Here is a 22,789-nt window from a genome sequence, read left to right on the forward strand (position 1 = left end):
GCAAATCCTTTTTAATCCTTGTCATATGAAGAGAAATAATGAAGAGAAATTATAGACAAACTGTATCAGTGCTCATCGGCCATTGGACATAAACATTACACCACAAGTTGGAAATCACAAATTCAACAATGAGTGGTTTGGAAGGAATCAGTGACAGTGGCTAACTGCAAGCATTGCATAGCAATCACTCACCTGCAATTCAGTGGGAAACAACTGCCCAGTGGGAAGCAACTCACGTACACCTCGGTACATTGGTCATTCACACCGGCTTGTCGTTACGTTAGCTAATTGGCATGTCACAGAGACATCCAGAAGGTGACTAATACTACAAGTTATTTCTCCCTCGCCCATCGAAATAAACATCACTTTCATTTACAAGTTTTAACTAGCGCCATGCTGCTGTTGTTGCCAGCTAGCCAGCATAAACTAGCTAGCTGGGAAGGGCTAATCAGGACTACTGACTGAACCGAATCCATTCCTCTTGACACTTGACTCTCAGGTGCACGACATTCGTCATCAATTTGGGCACCCGGCATGTCCATATAGCTTTTCTCTAGCCAAATGGTCTCTTGCTATGTGCACAATGGAATTAGAGGGCAACTATACCCTCCTAAAAAAAAATGTATATACCCCATCATGGAGTTAGAGTTGAGACTAACAAGCCTACAGTAATTAGAAATGTTGTTTATGTAAAGGGAACTGATTCATCTGTAATGCGCATGTACACATGCGTATGTCCAGATGTTCAAACGCATCAAAGGGACAAACTCATTTAGATACATTTTGCTCACTTAGGCCTAAAAGTATCTGAAATATATATGGAATTCTAAAACTTTGCGCACTAGTGTAATTCCCTTAATTACATAAAATCAATAAATGAGGCAGCAAAACTTTAATACGCAAGGCACATCCGATGCCCATTTGAAGACTGTCATGGGCCTTCATGGCAGATGCTGTGCAGCGCAGTTGCATACCAGCGGCCCCTATTGACCACTGTTCACATTCTTCAGCCTACCGACAGACAGAAATGTGACACGTTTCAAACCAACCCCTCGCTTCTATGACAAAGCACTTCAGTGATTCTCCATAGATCTGAAAGAAATGGATGCAATTTGAAACCCCCACCTGACCTACCAAGGGGTTGGTGGAGATATATCAACTTGGTCTCAGAGCATTTTGTATTATTCTGTACATAAATCTGAGACACTCCTTTTAGTATGATATGTTACGTTTCATATGCTATGTATTAATTTGTGTATGTCCATCATCCATTCGTATGATATGTTACCAATAGCAATTTGTACAATATGTTATGAATTTGCAAAACGTACAATGTGTTACGAATTTCTAAACGTATACTATGTTACGAATTCCAATTTGTTGTGGCTAACGTTAGCTAGGCTAGGGGTTAGGGTTAAGGTTAAGAGTTAGGTTAAAGGGTTAGGGGAAAAGTTAGCTAACATGCTAAGTAGTCGCAAAGTAGCTAAAAAGTAGTAAGTAGTTGCAAATTAGCTAAAGTTGTCTGTGATGACATTTGAACACGCAACTTTTGGGTTGCTAGACATTCAGGTTATACGCCCACCCATCCACCCTGACCAACCACCCTTCTTTCGTTTTTGCCTTAAGTAACCTTATGTCTTATGTAACCATACCAAACCTAACATATCATACAAATTTGAATGCGACGGATGTCACTAAACCTTACCCAGTGCTCTCAGATGAGTTACTGTATTCAATTGACCCTATCCTATCTCGGTATATTCATGTATGATTGCCACAAAAAAAATCTGGCGATGTGCCCTTGAGCAAGACACTTAATCCTTCATAAATACACATTTGATTGACCTAACCCTAATTGCTCCAGGGTCGCCATTGATAATGGCTGACCCTGGCCGTAACCCCACTCTCCGAGGATGTCTCAGGGGATGTTGGGATATGCCAAAAACACATTTCCAATTCACACATGAGTATAATCCACACTTGTGCATGTGTTAATTAGGACAAATATAAGCACCCACCAAACTATTATTATTATGCACTCCTAAAATCTGTCTATACTGCATTTAATCTTAACCCAGTCTTGTTCTAAAATTTCAGGCCCTCTCTCGATGTGGTACACTGAACATCACTGTGTGTAAGATATTAATTTAAATGCCATGCAGCCTCCCATGATGGCACCCTGCAGGGGCAGTGGAGAGATGATGAGATGGGCATTTTTAAGACCGAACGGAGGTGAGGATACAGCTCATCAACGCCGTGTCATCTCTAGATCCACACCAAGACTGTGGCTGAATGCCTGGCTGGCTGAGAGAACATCAACTTTACTGTAAACTTACAGGGTTTACAGTAAAGCCAATTTTATTGTCAGACCTGTCCTGTCCCAGACTCCCAGTGTCCTGTGGTTTGATGGTCACTTGTTGTTTGTCTATGCAAGGACACCTGTGGTAACACTCCTTAATGCCTGAAATAAATCAACCAGCCAGGGAGCATGGCTGCCAAGCTGACGCTGTCCTGCTTCAGCGCGTTTTGCTTTTTAATGGGGGTGACATGAGTGCCAAGGTAGCAGCTTTATGCAGGGACAGACTCATTTCCAAATAAACATCCCATCCCTGACAATGCCAGCGGATTAAAATAAATATGTGTCTTAGATAAATTAAAGTGCCTGCAAACAGCAATAAAGAAGGGAAACCAATGTAGCCCAATTGTTTCAGGCAAAAGAACCAGAGGGAGTCTGTCGTAATCCATCCTGGACCCCCTAATGTGCGATATGTTTAACATTGTCAAAAGACCCTCTACCACAAGCCAAACTAGCCCTGGAGGTTTTAAATGAGGAGCATTAATTTGTGCTGCAGTGTTAGGAGGGAGTTTTGGCTCTCTACACTTATTAAAGCTTCAGCAACGTGCACGTTGGCGGTGGTAGATGTTGGGTCTGGGAATGGTTCTAGGTCTTAGCTGTGCCGTTCTAGACATGCAAACATGCTCTTATGGCTGCTGTTAATGGAAGGAACCGTGTTAAGAGGTGGTCTGGTCACTGGTGTTGTTGGCCTGGATAAACTAGCTACACAGTATAGGTGGCCAAAAGGTTGAATGGTCATCTAAAATGAGTCAACCCTGTTCAATCCTGATTACCGACAGGAAGCTGGATGGATGTCCAGCTATTCAGACAAATCAGCAGAGAAGTATGAGTCCCTAATATGGTGATTGGTAGGAGGAGCTTAGTGAGGACGAAAGAGAGACTGAAAGAATGCATAAACCTGTGGGATAAAAACAGCAAATGATGTGTTTGGGGCTGTTACTGTGTGTCACCCTGTGTGCTCTCCCAATTCTCCCCTCTGTTCTTGCTCTGAAATTAGAATAGATTATTTTATCTTCGGTCCTAAAATGAACACTTTAATAATCAATGGTTCAGGAAGCATGGCCTCGCTAAAGACAAAACCTAAGGTATAGTACAATATGTGTAGTATTATGTACAGTGAGGGAAAAAAGTATTTGAACCCCTGCTGAATTTGTATGTTTGCCCACTGACAAAGAAATTATTAGTCTATCATTTTAATGGTAGGTTTATTTGAACAGTGAGAGTCAGAATAACAACAAAAAAATCCAGAAAAACGCATGTCAAAAATGTTATAAATTGATTTGCATTTTAATGAGGGAAATAAGTATTTGACCCCTCTGCAAAACATGACTTAGTACTTGGTGACAAAACCCTTGTTGGCGATCACAGAGGTCAGACGTTTCTTGTAGTTGGCCACCAGGTTTGCACACATCTCAGGAGGGATTTTGTCCCACTCCTCTTTGCAGATCTTCTCCAAGTCATTAAGGTTCCGAAGCTGACGTTTGGCAACTCAAACCTTCAGCTCCCTCCACAGATTTTCTATGGGATTAAGGTCTGGAGACTGGCTAGGCCACTCCAGGACCTTAATGTGCTTCTTCTTGAGCCACTCCTTTGTTGCCTTGGCCGTGTGTTTTGGGTCATTGTCATGCTGGAATACCCATCCACGACCCATTTTCAATGCCCTGGTTGAGGGAAGGAGGTTCTCACCCAATATTTGACGGTACATGGCCCCGTCCATCGTCCCTTTGATGTGGTGAAGTTGTCCTGTCCCCTTAGCAGAAAAACACCCCCAAAGCATAATGTTTCCACCTCCATGTTTGACGGTGGGGATGGTGTTCTTGGGGTCATAGGCAGCATTCCTCCTCCTCCAAACACGGCGAATTGAGTTCATGCCAAAGAGCTCCATTTTGGTCTCATCTGACCACAACACTTTCACCCAGTTCTCCTCTGAATCATTCAGATGTTCATTGGCAAACTTCAGACGGGCATGTACAGTGGGGAAAAAAGTATTTAGTCAGCCACCAATTGTGCAAGTTCTCCCACTTAAAAAGATGAGAGAGGCCTGTAATTTTCATCATAGGTACACGTCAACTATGACAGACAAATTGAGATTTTTTTTTCCTGAAAATCACATTGTAGGATTTTAATGAATTTATTTGCAAATTATGGTGGAAAATAAGTATTTGGTCACCTACAAACAAGCAAGATTTCTGGCTCTCACAGACCTGTAACTTCTTCTTTAAGAGGCTCCTCTGTCCTCCACTCGTTACCTGTATTAATGGCACCTGTTTGAACGTGTTATCAGTATAAAAGACACCTGTCCACAACCTCAAACAGTCACACTCCAAACTCCACTATGGCCAAGACCAAAGAGCTGTCAAAGGACACCAGAAACAAAATTGTAGACCTGCACCAGGCTGGGAAGACTGAATCTGCAATAGGTAAGCAGCTTGGTTTGAAGAAATCAACTGTGGGAGCAATTATTAGGAAATGGAAGACATACAAGACCACTGATAATCTCCCTCGATCTGGGGCTCCACGCAAGATCTCACCCCGTGGGGTCAAAATGATCACAAGAACGGTGAGCAAAAATCCCAGAACCACACAGGGGGACCTAGTGAATGACCTGCAGAGAGCTGGGACCAAAGTAACAAAGCCTACCATCAGTAACACACTATGCCGCCAGGGACTCAAATCCTGCAGTGCCAGACGTGTCCCCCTGCTTAAGCCAGTACATGTCCAGGCCCGCCTGAAGTTTGCTAGAGTGCATTTGGATGATCCAGAAGAGGATTGGGAGAATGTCATATGGTCAGATGAAACCAAAATAGAACTTTTTGGTAAAAACTCAACTCGTCGTGTTTGGAGGACAAAGAACACCATACCTACTGTGAAGCATGGGGGTGGAAACATCATGCTTTGGGGCTGTTTTTCTGCAAAGGGACCAGGACGACTGATCCGTGTAAAGGAAAGAATGAATGGGGCCATGTATCGTGAGATTTTGAGTGAAAACCTCCTTCCATCAGCAAGGGCATTGAAGATGAAACGTGGCTGGGTCTTTCAGCATGACAATGATCCCAAACACACCGCCCGGGCAACGAAGGAGTGGCTTCGTAAGAAGCATTTCAAGGTCCTGGAGTGGCCTAGCCAGTCTCCAGATCTCAACCCCATAGAAAATCTTTGGAGGGAGTTGAAAGTCCGTGTTGCCCAGCGACAGCCCCAAAACATCACTGCTCTAGAGGAGATCTGTATGGAGGAATGGGCCAAAATACCAGCAACAGTGTGTGAAAACCTTGTGAAGACTTACAGAAAATGTTTGACCTGTGTCATTGCCAACAAAGGGTATATAACAAAGTATTGAGAAACTTTTGTTATTGACCAAATACTTATTTTCCACCATCATTTGCAAATAAATTCATAAAAAATCCTACAATGTGATTTTCTGGATTTTTTTTCTCATTTTGTCTGTCATAGTTGATGTGTACCTGTGATGAAAATTACAGGCCTCTCTCATCTTTTTAAGTGGGAGAACATGCACAATTGGTGGCTGACTAAATACTTTTTTTCCCCACTGTATATGTGCTTTCTTGAGCAGGGGGACCTTGCAGGCGCTGCAGGATTTCAGTCCTTCACGGCGTAGTGCATTACCAATTGTTTTCTTGGTGACTATGGTCCCAGCTGCCTTGAGATCATTGACAAGATCCTCCCGTGTAGTTTTGGGCTGATTCCTCACCATTCTCATGATCATTGCAACTCCACGAGGTGAGATCTTGCATGGAGCCCCAGGCTGAGGGAGATTGACAGTTATTTTGTGTTTCTTCCATTTGCGAATAATCGCACAAACTGTTGTCACCTTCTCACCAAGCTGCTTGGCGATGGTCTTGTAGTCCATTCCAGCCTTGTGTAGGTCTACAATCTTGTCCCTGACATCCTTGGAGAGCTCTTTGGTCTTGGCCATGGTGGAGAGTTTGGATTCTGATTGATTGATTGCTTCTGTGGACAGATGTCTTTTATACAGGTAACAAACTGAGATTAGGAGCACTCCCTTTAAGAGTGTGCTCCTAATCTCAGCTCGTTACCTGTATAAAAGACACCTGGGAGCCAGAAATCTTTCTGATTGAGAGGGGGTCAAATACTTACTCCCTCATTAAAATGCAAATCAATTTATCACATTTTTGAAATGCGTTTTTCTGGATTTTTTTGTTGTTATTCTGTCTCTCACTGTTCAAGAAAACCTGCCATTAAAATTATAGACTGATAATTTTCTTTGTCAGTGGGCAAACGTACAAAATCAGCCGGGGATCAAATACTTTTTTCCCTGACTGTATAGCAGTATACTTACCATTAACCGTACGATTGCCCCATGCTCAAAAAGATTTGGGATCCTTTTCCTGACTTGCAGTCCTGCCAATTCCAATCTAGGTGAAACATGAAAAGAACGTCCATGAATGATCTGTAAGGACCCAGGTCACTGGATGATTGGTGGCTTTGTTAACCTTTGCTGACACTAATCCTGTTCAGAGATTGACATTAAAAGCCACTTAATCATAGAGATAGAGGACTCATCTTTATATCTGTGCCTTTATAGCGTCTGTGACAGCATGAGCAGCGCCATTGAGGCTACAACCCATAGGAATCCCCACCCAGTTGACTACTTTGACTACTTTAAAATGACGGAAGCATGGTGGAAGCACTCAATGGCGCTGCCCATGCTAAAATGGCCTTTTGGCCACTAGAGAAATATATCATTCTCTATGGTCTTAATCTGTCTTCAACCTCTCCACTAGCTGAATGATGATGAGATGGACTTCATTGTATCCATCAAATCTGAGCTGAGAGATGACTGTAAATCAAATATGCCCAATACAGTGATGTAGGCTATAGTGAATCTCATGACTAATCATTAGCTCATACAAGTTTTTAAGACAGTAATAATTTATGAAGCCCTGTACATTGTTGTTAACATGGCCTCCACACAACCTCTAGAGAAATCTGAACCATACTCTTGAGCTGCCTATATGGACTGACAATAATGTAGGTTCAGTCCAGCAGTCAGTCAGTCTGGCAGTCAGTCCATATAGGCAGCTGAAGAATATGGTGCAGATTTCTCTAGAGTTTGTGAGGTAGCTCTGGGAGATCTCCAGAGCCGCAGCGATGGGAGGCAATGCCCCGTGGCTAGCCCACTGTGAACAGCCCAGATGAAGATGAATGGCTGGGGCCAGGCTGAGCCGCCTTCTCTCAGCGTCACTGGCATGACAAATGAATGTGGCACTCGAAGCGTGGCCAACATACACCTCACTCCGCCCCACAGGAGACTGGGATGAGTTACAGGCCAAGTGGAATTTTTACATTTTAGTCATTTAGCGGACGCACTTATCCAGAGCGACTTACAGGACCAATTAGGTTTAAGTGCCTTGCTCAAGGGCACATCAACAGATTTTTCACCTAGTCGGCTCTGGGATTCAAACCAGCGACGTTTTGATTACTGGCCCAACGCTCTTAACCGCTAGACTACCTGTCCTCCCACCGGTACCTGCTCTCACAGACTAATGAAGGGGAGGGCACAGTCCTGCCTTTAGCTACATCCTGCAGGGTTGAAGTGATAAAAGGCTATTCCATGTGATCTCACTTTTTTATTTGACTATTTCCCACCTGTGCTGACTTAGGGTTGTGCTTTTCTATAGCATAAATTCAGGACTCTAACACACATACGAACACACACAAACCCACACACAGGGTATACACTCAGGAGCCAGTTTATTAGGTACACCACCCCATTCACAAAAATGGAGTGGAAAAGAATTGCCTGCTCCAACGAATCCCGTTTCCTATTACGTGAAACTGATGGCAGAGTCAGGATTTGGCGTAAGCAGCATGAGTCCATGGCCCCATCCTGCCTGGTGTCAACGGTACAGGCAGGTGGTGGTGGTGTAATGATGTGGGGAAGGTTTTCCTGGCACACGTTAGGTCCCTTGATAGCAAATGAGCAACATTTTCATGCCCTGAAAAATTCAGGCTGTTCTGGAGGCAAAGGGGGATCCGACCCGGTACTAGATGGGTATACCTAATAAACTGGCCACTGACTGTATGTCAGTAAAGCTTCTTTAAACAGGAACACATTCTCAAGACAAAAGTAAGCAGTCAAAATAACAGTGAGGGATTTTAACACATCTACCTGATCTTTATCATCTTTCTCTTTTTTAGTAATCCCTGCTGTCGGTTGAGGGGTCCGCAATATTAGGACCTGTGAAACATAATTATCATAAAAGGCCACCCGAAGATGGATGCTTGGTACCGCCCCTCTGGAGGAGTGGTAGGTAGAATGGGTGGCGGAGATGGAGAGGTCAGTCGTTGAGAATTTTAAACATCCAATGGCCCCCAGGATCACTCAGGATCCGGAGGAGAAGAGGGCGGGGAGGGACCAGGATGCTGTAATGTATGAGCGTAATCTCCACTCTCTCACTTTTTCTCTCTGGCTTTCAGAACATACACAGGGCCCCTGTGCCAAATGTACTGAAGCACCGACTCGATGAACCCCAGCAGTTAATCGCAGCAGTTCTTTCCACTCAATCAATAACTCTTTACTGTAGCTAGCTACTGTACTGTATTGAACAATATTTGTATAAATGAAGGCTTGGATATGTTTTTGGCATTTGGAGTCAGTATGTAGAGATAATAATATTGATGCTTATAGGGAAAGTTGATCTGCGCTGTTAGACAGTTGGCATCAGCAGTTGTCCTGATTAGGTAGTATGCACAGTTGGTGTAATAAGTCTTCAATCGGCTTAGAGAAAAAAATAGCAATCAGGGCCAGGGCTGTGAGGGAGCACTTGCAGCAAAGTACTTTGCTCTTTACCGGGACTGGAAATAGTGCTATTGGGGGTAAAGATCACTGCTACCATCCTGAGAATGTAAAGTGTAATACAGTAGCACACAGGTTGATCCCTCCAGTTTTACTTTCACTTAGCTAGTAGTGCTTATAATTCATGCACTATGGCTGAGTAAAAAAACAACACCGAAATATATAAATCAGAATATTTATCTAGAATCAGATAGTCTATCTGTAACAGAAAGTTTACAAAACCAAAATAGTTGAACTCTGTTAACCCATTTCACATGTAGTTTGTTCTTTATACTATGGCAAGACATACTTCAAAAAAGTAGGATTACATTTGACCAATGTGTACTAATGATTCCCAAAACAATGCATAAAACTATATAAATATACAGAAATAATGAAAACTTGCCGGGGCAAACCCTCAAGCTTGAACTACTTCAAGCTTACTCAGAACAAAACACTCAAGTAAACTACGTCATCAATTTACATACTGTATACAGGCTCAACTGAGCATGTGGCAACACTTTACTTCAAGCTTCTGTCATGAGGCCTGCATTATACTGCATAACAACAACATAACAGATGTCATAAACAGTTGTCAGCTGTCATGACTGTTTATGTCACCACTTTGTCATCATTATGAAGGCCTTAGGATAGAGTTTTGTAGTACAGCGCCACCTCTACATGCAGCATCAGTAGGTTCTCCCAAAGTGCTTGTTGACTTTGGCCGTGGCGATGAAGACTACCAGATTAGTGAGGAAGTACTGTCTCTGCTCTTCCAGCCACACAAGGTCCATCCTCACCTACAATAATAAAGAATACATACATTACTGTTAAATCAAATGTCCACTCACTGGTTGCTGCTCCCCATATGTGATCATTTACTTACATTAAAAGTTATGGGTGCTAATGTAAAATTTTAATATATACAGTACAGATACAACGTTTCCACTGACATGGTCCTTGTCAAGTAAACCAACCCAACCTTGCCAACAAAAAACAAACAAAAAGAAGCCTCTTCATCTATCCTCTGACATGTGAGTCATGTGGGGTTGGTTTACCTTGCCTTCTTTATCCTGGTACTTGATCAGGAAATGCTGACCCTCGTAGTCGTCGGAGAAGGGCTCCTTGTTGTTCAGCGTCATAGACACGGGCGTGCTGACACACCAGAAGGGGTTCTGGTACTCATCCATCAGGGTCAAGCTCATCATGCAGCAGTTCTACAGAGAGAGAAAGAGACATAGAGACATAAACCATGTTTCCAAATCAAATCAATTTTTATTTGTCACGTTTCATAAACAACAGGTATAGACTAACAGTGAAATACTTACGGGTCCTTCCCAACAATGCAGAGAGAAAAAAAGTGAAATAATAGAAAAGAAATCACGACAGCTGTGATGGAAACAGTAAGTTTGGATACAACTTTATAAATGCAGACAGATAATCTGTTCATTCGACATGGTGGGTAGGCTGTGCCTACCCGCACTGTATCTGAGAGCTGTTGGCTAGAGCGCATGTGCCAAGGCCAGAGTAGGCACATTTGCTATTTAACACAACAGTTTGTGACAAAACTATTGGTAGAGTTGAAAATGCGATGGAAACAAATTTAAACTTTAGATTTTTATTGGGTACATCAAAACTTAAGCAAAAAAGTACATTTTGTGTGCACTACGTCATCACACACTGAGATTTTTTATCCGCAACAAGTCAGTTTGGTAGAAACTGCAGATTTTACAATATTTGCATGAAAATCTGTCACCAATTGGATTGAAAGCTAGCGAAAGAGAGAGAAATAGAGAGACAGAGAGAACGAGTGAGCGCGAGAGACTATTTGTCAGCTGTTCTGTTATTACAATGACGCCATCATGTAGGCCTGGTGGTTCCAGTAAAGTGTAACCTAAACCAATCGGAGTCAGTGTTCCCCTACAGTACCTCCACGGTGCCCTCTAGAGCCTCACACTTCCAGGGCAGGCTGATCCTGCCAGAGAGAGGGGTGTGCTGGGACAGGCTTCCCCTGTTGATGACATTCAGCTGGATGAAACCACCATGGACCTGACCTGGACAACCACAACACACAACCAAAGTCAACTACAGATTGCGGTATGGTACAGCGGCCCAACGTGGTTCTAAAAAAGAAACCCCCTGGGTAGTGGTTTCATTACTTTTGCTACAGTAGAGTTGAGAGAAGTGGCCGGCCATGATCTGGGTCAGAGTGTTGTGGAGTATAATGCGGAGCGTGTAACCATGGAGGCCGAAGTAAGGGTCCGCGTCGTCGAAAGGAGGCTTGTTCTCTGGCATCGAGTAGGGGCTGGGAATGAGAGAGAGAGAGAGAATGAATGACTATCTATCATGCATCCAACATCCTTTTCTGCTGAAATAGAAAAAACAGAATACAGTCAAGACAATTTGTTCAACCCTAGCCTGGTCTGGAGTCAGGTGCGCTGCATACCACATCGAGGTGCCCAGGAGACTCCTCTCCACCAGCCTGTGGTAGTGGAAGCTGGCCATCACAAAGGCAATGGACCACCGGCCCTGTAGAATGACACAGGGAAATTCCAAACATTATCATCTTTATCAGGAAACAAACTAACTTAGCCCAGCAATTTTCTTATGATATGATATACATGACATACCCTCCAGACGCCAATGATGATGCTAGGCGAAAAGAGTATCAGGGTGACAAGTTGGTCTCTACCAATGACCTGGCCACTCTTAAAGATGGTGTCCCTGTCAAACTTAGCCATCAGAGACCGCCAGCCAGGCCTGAGGGGAGAAGAGGGGAGCAGGCATTTCACTCAGAGGCAAGAAGAGACAAGAGAGAAAGATAAAGAGAGAGACCGACACTCACTTATTGATATTAGGGGAGCTGAGAGCTTGTCTTTTGACACCATCTAGCTGTAAGGTAGAGAGCTGGTGGAAGGAGGGCCAGCGCCCGCTGCTCCAGCACACCGTCACGGACGAGTCAGAGAAGTAGGCACGGCTCTGCTCAAACGTCCCCTCCAACCCCCACTTGTCAGACACTGTGATCTCCCAGGTCACACGCTGGCTCCTGAGGCAGGGGAGAGGAGAACAAAATGCATTAAAGTAACTATGTAAACATAGTTACGGACAATTTAATTGAATCTGGACCAATGAGTAGGTTCTGACAATATTACAGTAGCATTGGAGCCTCTGTTTGTGTGTGCCCTATAAATTGTATGTTTTATACATGGGCCTTAACAACAGAGGCAGTACAACTTTAGCACTGACTGCAGAAACTGTCTAACCTGAGGACTCTTTCAGTCTGACTGGGCAGGCCTGTGAAAGGGTTGATGTCTCTCAACTCCTTCCTCCACTTGGTCTCGTTGAAGCCAGCCATGGTCCTGAAGTACAGTCTTCTCCAGTAGCCCTCTGGTCTCTCCTGGACCACCACCGCACTCAGCTTATCCAGCACCTGGTGGGGGAAAACACCAATAATAATACAAAAAGTACTGTGCATACAAGCATATAATGCTCATGTCCTTGGTGTGATATGTAAAAAAAGAGTGTTATGAAATATGAATTGCACTGAACCTCATCCAAACGCTTGGGCCTCCACTTCTTACTGTGTCCAAACTCTGCAGAGTACATCTTGTGCCACATTCCACTGCAAGAAAAAAATGTGGGTCAAAAATGATCACGTAAAACCAGTCTGTAAGACCGTAGGGAGGAAGAATAGCCTACAATGTGACCAGTACTTCACTCCTTACTTGTTGTGGGCCATCTCATAGAATCGCTTGTTGATGAAGCCGATGGAGAAGAGAGAGAGGGCATCCAGGTACGACAGGATCTTCAGAAGGATCTCCGGTGGCATCCTAATAAAACACCAATTAGACATGATTCAAACATTTATTAGAATGCTCGATATTTCCCATCTAGTGCAAACACAATTGAGTAAGTAATCAGATTGCAGGGCATGGAACCAGTAACATATGCAACCCCTTTATCAGTGTCAAGTGGGTACCACAGCAACCCACTTTTACCTCTCTATGTGATTCGCGGTACACTCAGCTGGCTTGGCAGCATGTCCAGTAGACTTTGGAGGTCCCCTTGGCAGTGGTACAACTGGCTGACAGGGTACACTGGCCTTTGCTGCCTTCTTTTTCCTCTTCTTCTTTTGTGGCAGTGGTGCTGGTTCCACACTTGTAGTCAAGCATAGAAAAAGACAGAGATGCAACACAATTTTGAAATTAGCAAAAGTCAACAAAAGTTGAAGTTAGCTAGCTACAAGCCGGCTTTTTGGTGTTCAGTGCACACTGTGCAACAGGAGTTGATGACATCCCACAACTCCTACCTTTGAGTGCCCGGGGAAAATCCAGTCATTTTCTCGCAGAGTCTGCTGTTCTCTTTGCCTGTCGGTCCTCGACCCTCTGTTGGCTGGGCATTCTTCAACAAACCCTCTCTGAAACTGCGGAAAAGTTGTCCACGGCCAATAGCCATAGCTAGCTAGCTAGCTAGCTAGCTAGTTACCTACAACAGGAGAAGCTACAGATGCTGTCAAGTTCAAGTTGTGAGAAAGCTCTGTCTAACTAGGCACACTTTGCAAACCTGTAATGACACTACTCAAACAAGCCCTTTGGTTTCAAGTCTGCAAAAGCGCAGAGAATTGCAATTTCTACGTTCCCCCAACACGTGAGTGTTTGTTATTGTTGTTATCAAATTTAAATGTCCCTCTTTCGCGGGTGATAAGGTCTGCAAATGGTGAAGTAAAGACCACTGCTGCCATCCAGAGGATATAAAGTGTAAAAGTAGGCAGTGAAGCTGATCCCTTCAGTAGGTCTTCCCTTTTATCTGTGGTAGCAAGGCAATGCTGCAAAATCCATATTCAATTATGTTATTATAATTTTAATTCATGCAATATGGGTTAGAAATAATTTGTCATTCAGGTTACTGAGATATAAAAGGGAAATCACAAACATATCAGCCTAACGAGTCCACTGGTTCCACTCACACAGAACTACCCTACGCCTTGTCCTATTTCTCCCCTCTCTCTCCAGATGAAATCCTGCGACTGGTGAGGTCCGGCTACCCGACAACCTGCCTGCTCGACCCCATCCCCTCCTCCCTTTTCCAGACCATCTCTGGAGACCTTCTTCCATTCCTCACTTCCCTCATAAACTCATCCCTGATCACCGGCTGCGTCGCCACTGATTTCAAAATGGCCAAAGTTGCTCCCCTCCTCAAGAAACCAACACTCGACCCCTCTGACGTCAAAAACTACAAACCGGTATCCCTTCTTTCTTTTCATTCCAAAACACTTTAGCGTGCTGTCTCTGACCAACTCTCTCGCATTCTCTCTCAGAACGATCTTCTTGACCCTAACCAGTCAGGCTTCAAGATGGGTCACTCAACCGAGACTGCTCTCCTCTGTGTCACGGAGGATCTCCGCACTGCCAAAGCTGACTCTCTCTCCTCTGTTCTCATCCTCCTAGATCTATCAGAACCATCAGAACCTCCTCTCCACCCTCTCAGGGCTGGGTGTCTCAGGCTCTGCACACTCTTGGATTGCATCCTACCTGGCAGGACGCTCCTACCAGGTGATGTGGATAGGATCTGTATCTGCACCACATAGTGTCACTACTGGTGTCCCCCAGGACTCGGTTCTAGGCCCTCTCCTCTTTTCACTATACACCAAGTCACTCGGCTCTGTCATATCCTCACATGGTCTCTCCTATCATTGCAATGCGGATGACACTTAATTACTTTTCTCCTTTCCCCCTTCTGACATCCAGGTGGCGACACGCGTCTCTTCGTGCTTGGCAGATATCTCAGCTTGGATGTTGGCTCTCCACCTCAAGCTCATCCTCAACAAGACAGAGCTGCTTTTCCTCCACCTGGTGTTCAATCTTCCCAAGTTCTCCGGTCATCAGGACTGGTCATTCAACTGAGACTGCTCTTCTCTGTGTCACGGAGGCTCTCCGCACTGCTAAAGCTAACTCTCTCTCCTCTGCTCTTGTCCTTCTAGACCTGTCTGCTGCCTTTGATACTGTGAACCATCAGATCCTCCTCTCCACCCTCTCCGAGCTGGGCATCTCCGGCGCGGCTCACTCCTGGATTGCGTCCTACCTGACCGGTCGCTCCTACCAAGTGGCGTGGCGAGAAGCTGTCTCCGCACCACGTGCTCTCACCACTGGTGTCCCCCAGGGCTCAGTTCTAGGCCCTCTCCTATTCTCCCTATACACCAAGTCACTTGGCTCTGTCATATCCTCACATGGCCTCTCCTATCATTGCTACGCTGACGATACACAACTAATCTTCTCCTTTCCCCCTTCTGATAACCAGGTGGCGAATCGCATCTCTGCATGTCTGGCAGACATATCAGTATGGATGACGGATCACCACCTCAAGCTGAACCTTGGCAAGACGGAGCTGCTCTTCCTCCCGGGGAAGGACTGCCCGTTCCATGATCTCGCCATCACGGTTGACAACTCCGTTGTGTCCTCCTCCCAGAGTGCGAAGAGCCTTGGCGTGACCCTGGACAACACCCTGTCGTTCTCCGCTAACATCAAGGCGGTGACCCGATCCTGCAGGTTCATGCTCTACAACATTCGGAGAGTACGACCCTGCCTTACACAGGAAGCGGCACAGGTCCTAATCCAGGCACTTGTCATCTCCCGTCTGGATTACTGCAACTCGCTGTTGGCTGGGCTCCCTGCCTGTGCCATTAAACCCCTACAACTCATCCAGAATGCCGCAGCCCGTCTGGTGTTCAACCTTCCCAAGTTCTCTCACGTCACCCCGCTCCTCCGCACACTCCACTGGCTTCCAGTTGAAGCTCGCATCTGTTACAAGACCATGGTGCTTGCCTATGGAGCTGTGAGGGGAACGGCACCTCTGTACCTTCAGGCTCTGATCAGTCCCTACACCCAAACGAGGGCGTTGCGTTCATCCACCTCTGGCCTGCTGGCTCCCCTTCCTCTGCGGAAGCATAGTTCCCGCTCAGCCCAGTCAAAACTGTTCGCTGCTCTGGCACCCCAATGGTGGAACAAGCTCCCTCACGATGCCAGGACAGCGGAGTCACTCACCACCTTCCGGAGACATTTGAAACCCCACCTCTTTAAGGAATACCTGGGATAGGATAAAGTAATCCTTCTACCCCCCCCCCCCTAAAAAAAAAAAAAAAAAAAGTGTAAAGTGGTTATCCCACTGGCTATAGGGTGAATGCACCAACTTGTAAGTCGCTCTGGATAAGAGCGTCTGCTAAATGACGTAAATGTAAAATGTAAATGTTCTCCCATGTCACACCACTCCTCCGAACACTCCACTGGCTTCCAGTCGAAGCTCGCATCCACTACAAGACCATGGTACTTGCCTATGGAGCAGCAAGAGGAACTGCCCCTCCCTACCTTGAGGCTATGCTCAAACCTTACACCCCAACCCGAGTACTCCGTTCTGCCACCTCTGGTCTCTTGGCCCTCCCACCCCTACTGGAGGGCAGCTCCCGCTCAGCCAGGTCAAAGCGCTTCTCTGTCCTGGCACCCCAGTGGTGGAACCAGCTTCTCACTGGAACTAGGACAGCAGAGTCCCTGCCCATCTTCCTGCCCATTGACCCCCGTAAACTAACACTCACACTTGACTTTTCCCCCCCAACTAGCACTGACTTTGCTGATAGCTACTTTATTGCCTGAGATATGTGGTTGTCCCAACTGGCTATCTTAAGATGAATGCACTAACTGTAAGTCGCTCTGGATAAGAGCGTCTGCTAAATGACTAAAATATAAATATACACCAAATCCAAATACAATATTCTACAAAATATCAAATTTATTTTTGATAAAAAATGTCTTTTTTTTTTGCACATGCACACACACCATTAATATTGTCCAATGATTTCAATTTTTTTCTCTTTGATTCACAGAGCAAGCACATAACCGCAGACTTAAACATCTTATCTTGAGGACACCATGGAGAATGCTTGTACTGTTTACATTAAGAAGAAATCTCAATGCACTAAAAAAGGCAGTCTGAAAATCAAGTATAAACATTTAGAAATTATCTATAAATGGAGAAAAGTACAAAAGAGCAACAGGATAGACACTACACCCATTTACAAATGAATGATTTGGTGTTATGACTAACACCTTTTGACGAATGGATGCATAACGTTGGACAAATAATAAAATTGCCCGCTGAACATTTCATACATTCCTTTTTGGCAATCCATCATTTGATTTTCTCTCTTTTTTAATAAACATAGAAGAACCATGTAATCATTATACAGCAGGATATTACGCTTGACTCAGATATCTTAACTGATGGGCATTTACAGAACCTGTCTGATAGGTGTCTGTCTGACTTGCTTTCTCTCTCAGTACAACTCAAACATCTCCCCCTGTCAGAATAAAACACTGTCATTTTTTGAGTCATGGATTGACATATTGTCCATTATGATTATGTCCATCAAATTGTGGCTGTACAGCAACTGAAGTGATGTTAAACTATTACAGAATAGGATCATGGTTTATGAAAATGGGTTAATATAGGGCTCTGAAAGGTGTCAAACGTTTGCTAAAGGCTATGACAGCCTCTCCAGTTAATGGATCAGCTGGATGCATCCTAGCACTCATTTATCCCATAAGCCACATGACTACTGGTTTAGAGGTTGTAGGTACAGTATGTCGGTCATCCATCCGTTTCCCTTGACTTCAAAAATAGCCACAAGGTCTATAAGAGTGTAAACAAGTAAACGGTGCAGAATCTTGAGCACACCTAGACATCTTTACTGAAATGGCTGAGCGGGTAACAGAACTGAATATCACACCGGCAATGTAGTTGGCAGCACACCACTAAGATCACATGACTCAACTACTTGTCCTCTTTAAAAATAAAAAAAAGGATGCACAGACATGAATGCACACTGAGTACACAAACTCACACACATTGCCTACACCCTCAACACATCCATACACACCGAGAACTACTGCTTTTCCATTCATCAGACAAAACACACACCTTTGTGCAATTGGAAGGCAAACACAGAAGGTTGTCTTTAACTAGGCGTTTCATGACAGTTGGACAGGAATGAAACAAACAAACATCTATTTTTGATTTTTATCAAACAAAGCTGCAGAGATGCACTAGGGGTTCTTGGCAAAGACTGGTGTAAGTCTAAAAACAGCCTTGTTCAACCATAGAAAATGAGGAAAGTTATGCTAGAATTGCTTTCATAAAGGCCACTGAGATGGTTCAAACGTCTTATCCAATGTAGCTCCCTCTCCTTGCTGTAATGCCCTGTGGCCAACCACCCTATAGACTTCTAGGTTCTGTGAGTGATTCAACCCTTTGTCACCGTCCTGTCTGTGATATATTGCACTGTTTAAAGCCTCTGTATTAGCAGCCAGCATTACTGACAGAATGCCATCAATAGTTGAATTGTTGCTCCAGTGTTTCAGGAGTATGGTCTGTCTCCTAGTATTGACATCTCACTATCACAACATTGATGTTTTTTGCCACGTCATGTCTGTTAGAACTTATAATTGCACAATTGCTATGGAAACCATCTAGAAACGTAAGATTTGTAACAAAAAATAATAGGCTACTCTTATGTTACCCTGCTTGAAACAAATGCACACAAATGCCTTATCAGCATCGTTCTGATCTCCATTTGATTAAAGAAAACAGCGGTAATGAAAATCCATGTCATGAAAATCCTAGTTTGTACTCCTTTTTTTTTCTCCACCTCAAATATATCACAGTTATACAGTATGTGTGAGCAAAGGTCTCATTGAATTTGGCACGAAGTACATGTAAGTATGTGTATTAATCATTAGAACATGTTGTATCACTGAATATATTAGATTAGGCTCACATATATTGTCCTGTAATACATACGCACACATGTTGCCATTGTAGTTGTGTGCCGTACGATCGGCTGATTTGATTGCATGTACTGTATGCGATGTACAGTGCTGGGCCCAGTATCTGTTCTGGGGTCAGCTGGGAACAGTTTATTTAACCGGAGAGAGTCTCTTGAGCAGTTTCTTCCCCTTGGAGAGCAGTCCTTTTTTCTTTTTGTTGTCTCGGAGGTCCCTGGGGCCCCTGGTGGGGCTGATGGGCCGCATGGTGCCTGGGGGACACAGGGGACCCACCATGGGGGATGCCACTCGGACAGGCGGGGCCGTGCTCTCTGTGGTATCCGTGGTTACCTGAAGAAAGATGCCATGGAGGGTGGTGGGGGGTAGGGGCAGGGCATTACAAAGAAAGCAGTGGTCCACTGTGGCCTACGCTCTCTCTGTCTGAGGTAGGACTAGTACACACAGTCTACAGTCAGCATTGTGTCCCTCAATAACACTGTATCACCCCGCTGTCACCTGAGTAGCCCTATCCATCTATAGTAACGCTATATATCCAATGGGACTTTAAAATACTTTTGGTTAAATAGAGTGAAGGGTTGGGTATGCCAAATATTTCCAGTCTAATTACATTTCCAACAATATTTGAATTTGATATGTTATGTGTGCTGACCTTGAGACTTCTCAGCATTAGCTGTCAATATAGGCAAGTATGCAAACATAACTCTGTATAATAAAGAGAACAATGGCAATGCAGGCCATTATACTTACTGTAGGTTTTCCACTAAATGTGTGTCAAATACCTATGTAACGTTTATGTTTCAAATAGGGCTGGTTTCCCGGACAAGGATTTAGCCTCACCCTGGACTAAAACGCATGCTCAATGAAAATTCGCCATTGGAATAGGTTTTTAGTTCAGGACTAGTGTCTGGGAAACCAGCCCATAATGTTTATAAAAGTGGTTCAGAATAAGGATGAGGTATTGCCTTTTGGGCTATTATTGAAACCATTCATTATACCTCCCTGTCGGGACTGAAGACATTGGTGGCGCTGCTGAGGTTTCACACATACAAACACTGAGGAGGAAGCCATCAAACATCGAGCACGACATCGCAACACCACAGATTCTGATAGGTCCATCGATCATGAGGGACACACACACAGTAATATACAACACTCAGGGAGACAACTGTAGATACCATCCCTCTTGCCTAATGCACTGGGCTGGCAACATAACAAAGTATGGTATGCTATCATATAGTTAATCTAGGACCTTTAAAATGGTCTCACAAAGTTAAAGAGGAATCATAACTTTGAATCAAATGGGGATTTGCAGCTCCCATTAGTAATGGTTTATCAACAACTACAGATATAGGGAACTTTTAAGTTTGCAAAATAGAGCACTATCTCACCGATAAGTAGTAGTCCACTACTTTGCAAGCATTAAATCACTCCAATAAATTGTTACAAAAGATAACTTTGTAACAATGTCTAATTTATGCTGGAAATTAGCCTTCTGGTTACACTAAAAAGTAAGGGGAAGCACTTTCCTCATTACGCCAACTAGTATGTAAAACTTTAATGTGCAAGCATGAATAACCATAACCTATAAACTTGTGAATGTGTAAGCAGAATGTTTACTGGCTACAAATAAACCATTTAACATAAGTGTAATCACAATGCCCAGCATTAGATCTGTCAGACTGGTATCTCTAGTTGCTCACATACTGTACAAGGCAGACAGAGCCATTTATGATGTGAAATGAACAATCTTCTTCTGTTTGTATTTGCCAAGCAGGTGAGGAAAAAAAGGAAATCAGATATGGTGACATTTCATTTTTAGTACAACCCACACCACGACTATGAGAACAGAAAAGAAAAATAACAATACTCACATGACCACAGGTCGCAAATGAAAATTATTGCTGCTTTTATTGTTCCATGGTACCATTACAGTATGGATGTCTCACTGTGGCTGTTTATTCTTCTGGTTTAGATCAAACATGGCATATATATCAACTTTCATCAGTCCTGAAAAATATATATTTTTTGGAAGTGTGTTCAGTATACAAAAAGAAACAAAGCCTCTCCCAGGAAATACAGCAGTTGGGCCAATAAAGTCTACTATTATATAAAAGGTATCGAGTTTATTTTTGAAAAAGGCATGCTTTGCTATATTATCAACCCTACAGTTTACTCAAATCCTTTCTGTCCATTGGGAAACAACTGTTAGAAATCAGGAACGTTTCAGAGGTGTTCATAAAGCACTTATTAATAGACACAAGATCCAGAGTTGGGTTTTGTGTTTCAGTGCAAAGAGGTTACCCAATGATCCTTCTATATTCCTGTGTAGGAATGACTTTAGCCTTTTTCAAAATCTCCACTCTCTTTTGTCACTGGTCTGTGAATATCACCTGCCCCGTACAGACACAGTTCAAGTGTTCTATCTCTCTGTCAACATCAGGCTTTGCTTCTTCCTTTCTAACACTCAGAAAGGTTTGACTGCGTTTGTCCCTTTCGCCGGCCGGGGCTAAGGTTTGTATAGTCACCACTGTCACTGTCACACATGGACAACACACACACACAGAACACAGACGGCAAGTGGAGAAAGCGAGGCGTAAATCAAGAGAGACGGAGGATGGATGGACAGAGGGCCTAGCGCTGAGAGCGGCGATGTACCCTTTTGGCCTCGGCCCGGTTGGCTGTCTCGTCCTGGGCGTAGCGGGATGGAGTGTCCGTCAGGTACACCTCCACGTCATCAGGCACTTCTTCCAGAAAGTTGGAGGGGACGAGGCCGCGGTGGCCATTGATTTCACCCTGCAGTGAGAGGAGAGGAGGGGGCAGTGGGGATGAGAACCATGACTAGACGCATTGAACTCTGGTGGTCAAACCTGAGGGAAAGAGCCCTCTCCTGGGCAAGAGGACATACTATGTGTATGAGCAGGCTGTTGATCCAATGGTATTTCTTTAAAATGCAGAACTAAAACATCTCTGACTTTTACAACCTTTGAATTGCCCTTTGTAATAATACTACTAGTCACATCATGGAACCTAGAAAAGAGCCATACTCACATAGTAGAATCCATCTTCATCAATCTCTCCAAATACAGCGATGATGTCACCAGCACAGAAAGTCAACTCAGCCTATCAGGAAACAGAGACGTCATTAATATCCTTACAATGTCTGTCTATCTGGTTACAGTGTGTGTATGTATGTACAGTGTGTGTGTGTGTGTCAATACCGCCACATCCACGTTAGGGGAGCTCTCTCTGGGGTCATAATCGTAGAGGGCCACCATCCTCCTGGTGGCCTGGTGCTGGCGGAGGCCTCGTCTGTCCTGCCCTGTGAGAGGAAACAAGAGGGCACGCCAGGAGAAGAGGTGATATAGTGACAGATGTATGTGTGGTGTCCTAGGGAGATATGAATGGGTACAGTCAAAATGGCTACCAGTCCACCCGTTATGGAATCATTGACTTGAATGAGGATGTCTATTCTACTCCTTCTAGTTCTGTGGTTACCTATTCCTACTTTATCCACTGGTGTGTTGAGCGGGAGGAAGCCCTGCTTGATGAGCTGGTCCATGGTCTCCTCATCCTCAGCCCTGATCTCTGACACCATGTTGCAGGGCAGGAGCCCCATCCTGCCTCCCCTGATCTCCCCTCGGTAGAAACCATCTGTGTCCTTATCACCATATACCTGGAACACAGAGAGAGAGAGCGAGAGACAGAAAGCAAGGGAGAGTGAGAGGGGAGGGAGAGAGAAAAATGGAACAAGAAAAGAGTAATTGAAAGCAAAACGAAACAGACGGC

At 44.3% G+C, this 22,789-nt stretch overlaps 2 protein-coding genes across 2 annotated transcripts in view; both read right to left on the bottom strand.

The window, feature by feature from the left end:
• Positions 1-9,862: 9,862 nt before the first annotated feature.
• LOC311127899 (F-box only protein 15-like) lies at positions 9,863-13,628 on the bottom strand (the record flags this gene model as incomplete). Its single annotated transcript, XM_084159798.1, has 12 exons — positions 9,863-9,973; positions 10,232-10,390; positions 11,103-11,227; positions 11,333-11,478; positions 11,620-11,702; positions 11,804-11,933; positions 12,019-12,219; positions 12,437-12,603; positions 12,723-12,795; positions 12,899-13,003; positions 13,172-13,330; positions 13,483-13,628. The coding sequence occupies 12 exons, from the start codon at positions 13,626-13,628 to the stop codon at positions 9,863-9,865; spliced, it is 1,605 nt and encodes a 534-aa protein (XP_084015924.1).
• Positions 13,629-19,135: 5,507 nt separating this feature from the next.
• LOC311127924 (RIMS-binding protein 2-like) overlaps positions 19,136-22,789 on the bottom strand; it is a gene marked incomplete at both ends in the record, with an annotated part of 66,644 nt that continues 62,990 nt past the window's right edge. The window contains 5 exon segments of the mRNA XM_084159823.1: positions 19,136-19,333; positions 21,659-21,796; positions 22,052-22,123; positions 22,222-22,322; positions 22,499-22,676. Of these exon segments, the coding sequence (XP_084015949.1) occupies positions 19,136-19,333; positions 21,659-21,796; positions 22,052-22,123; positions 22,222-22,322; positions 22,499-22,676 (687 nt within the window).

The sequence above is a fragment of the Coregonus lavaretus genome (genome assembly GCF_964263955.1).
Source record: "Coregonus lavaretus genome assembly, chromosome: 4".
Classification (NCBI taxonomy): Eukaryota; Metazoa; Chordata; class Actinopteri; order Salmoniformes; family Salmonidae; genus Coregonus; species Coregonus lavaretus.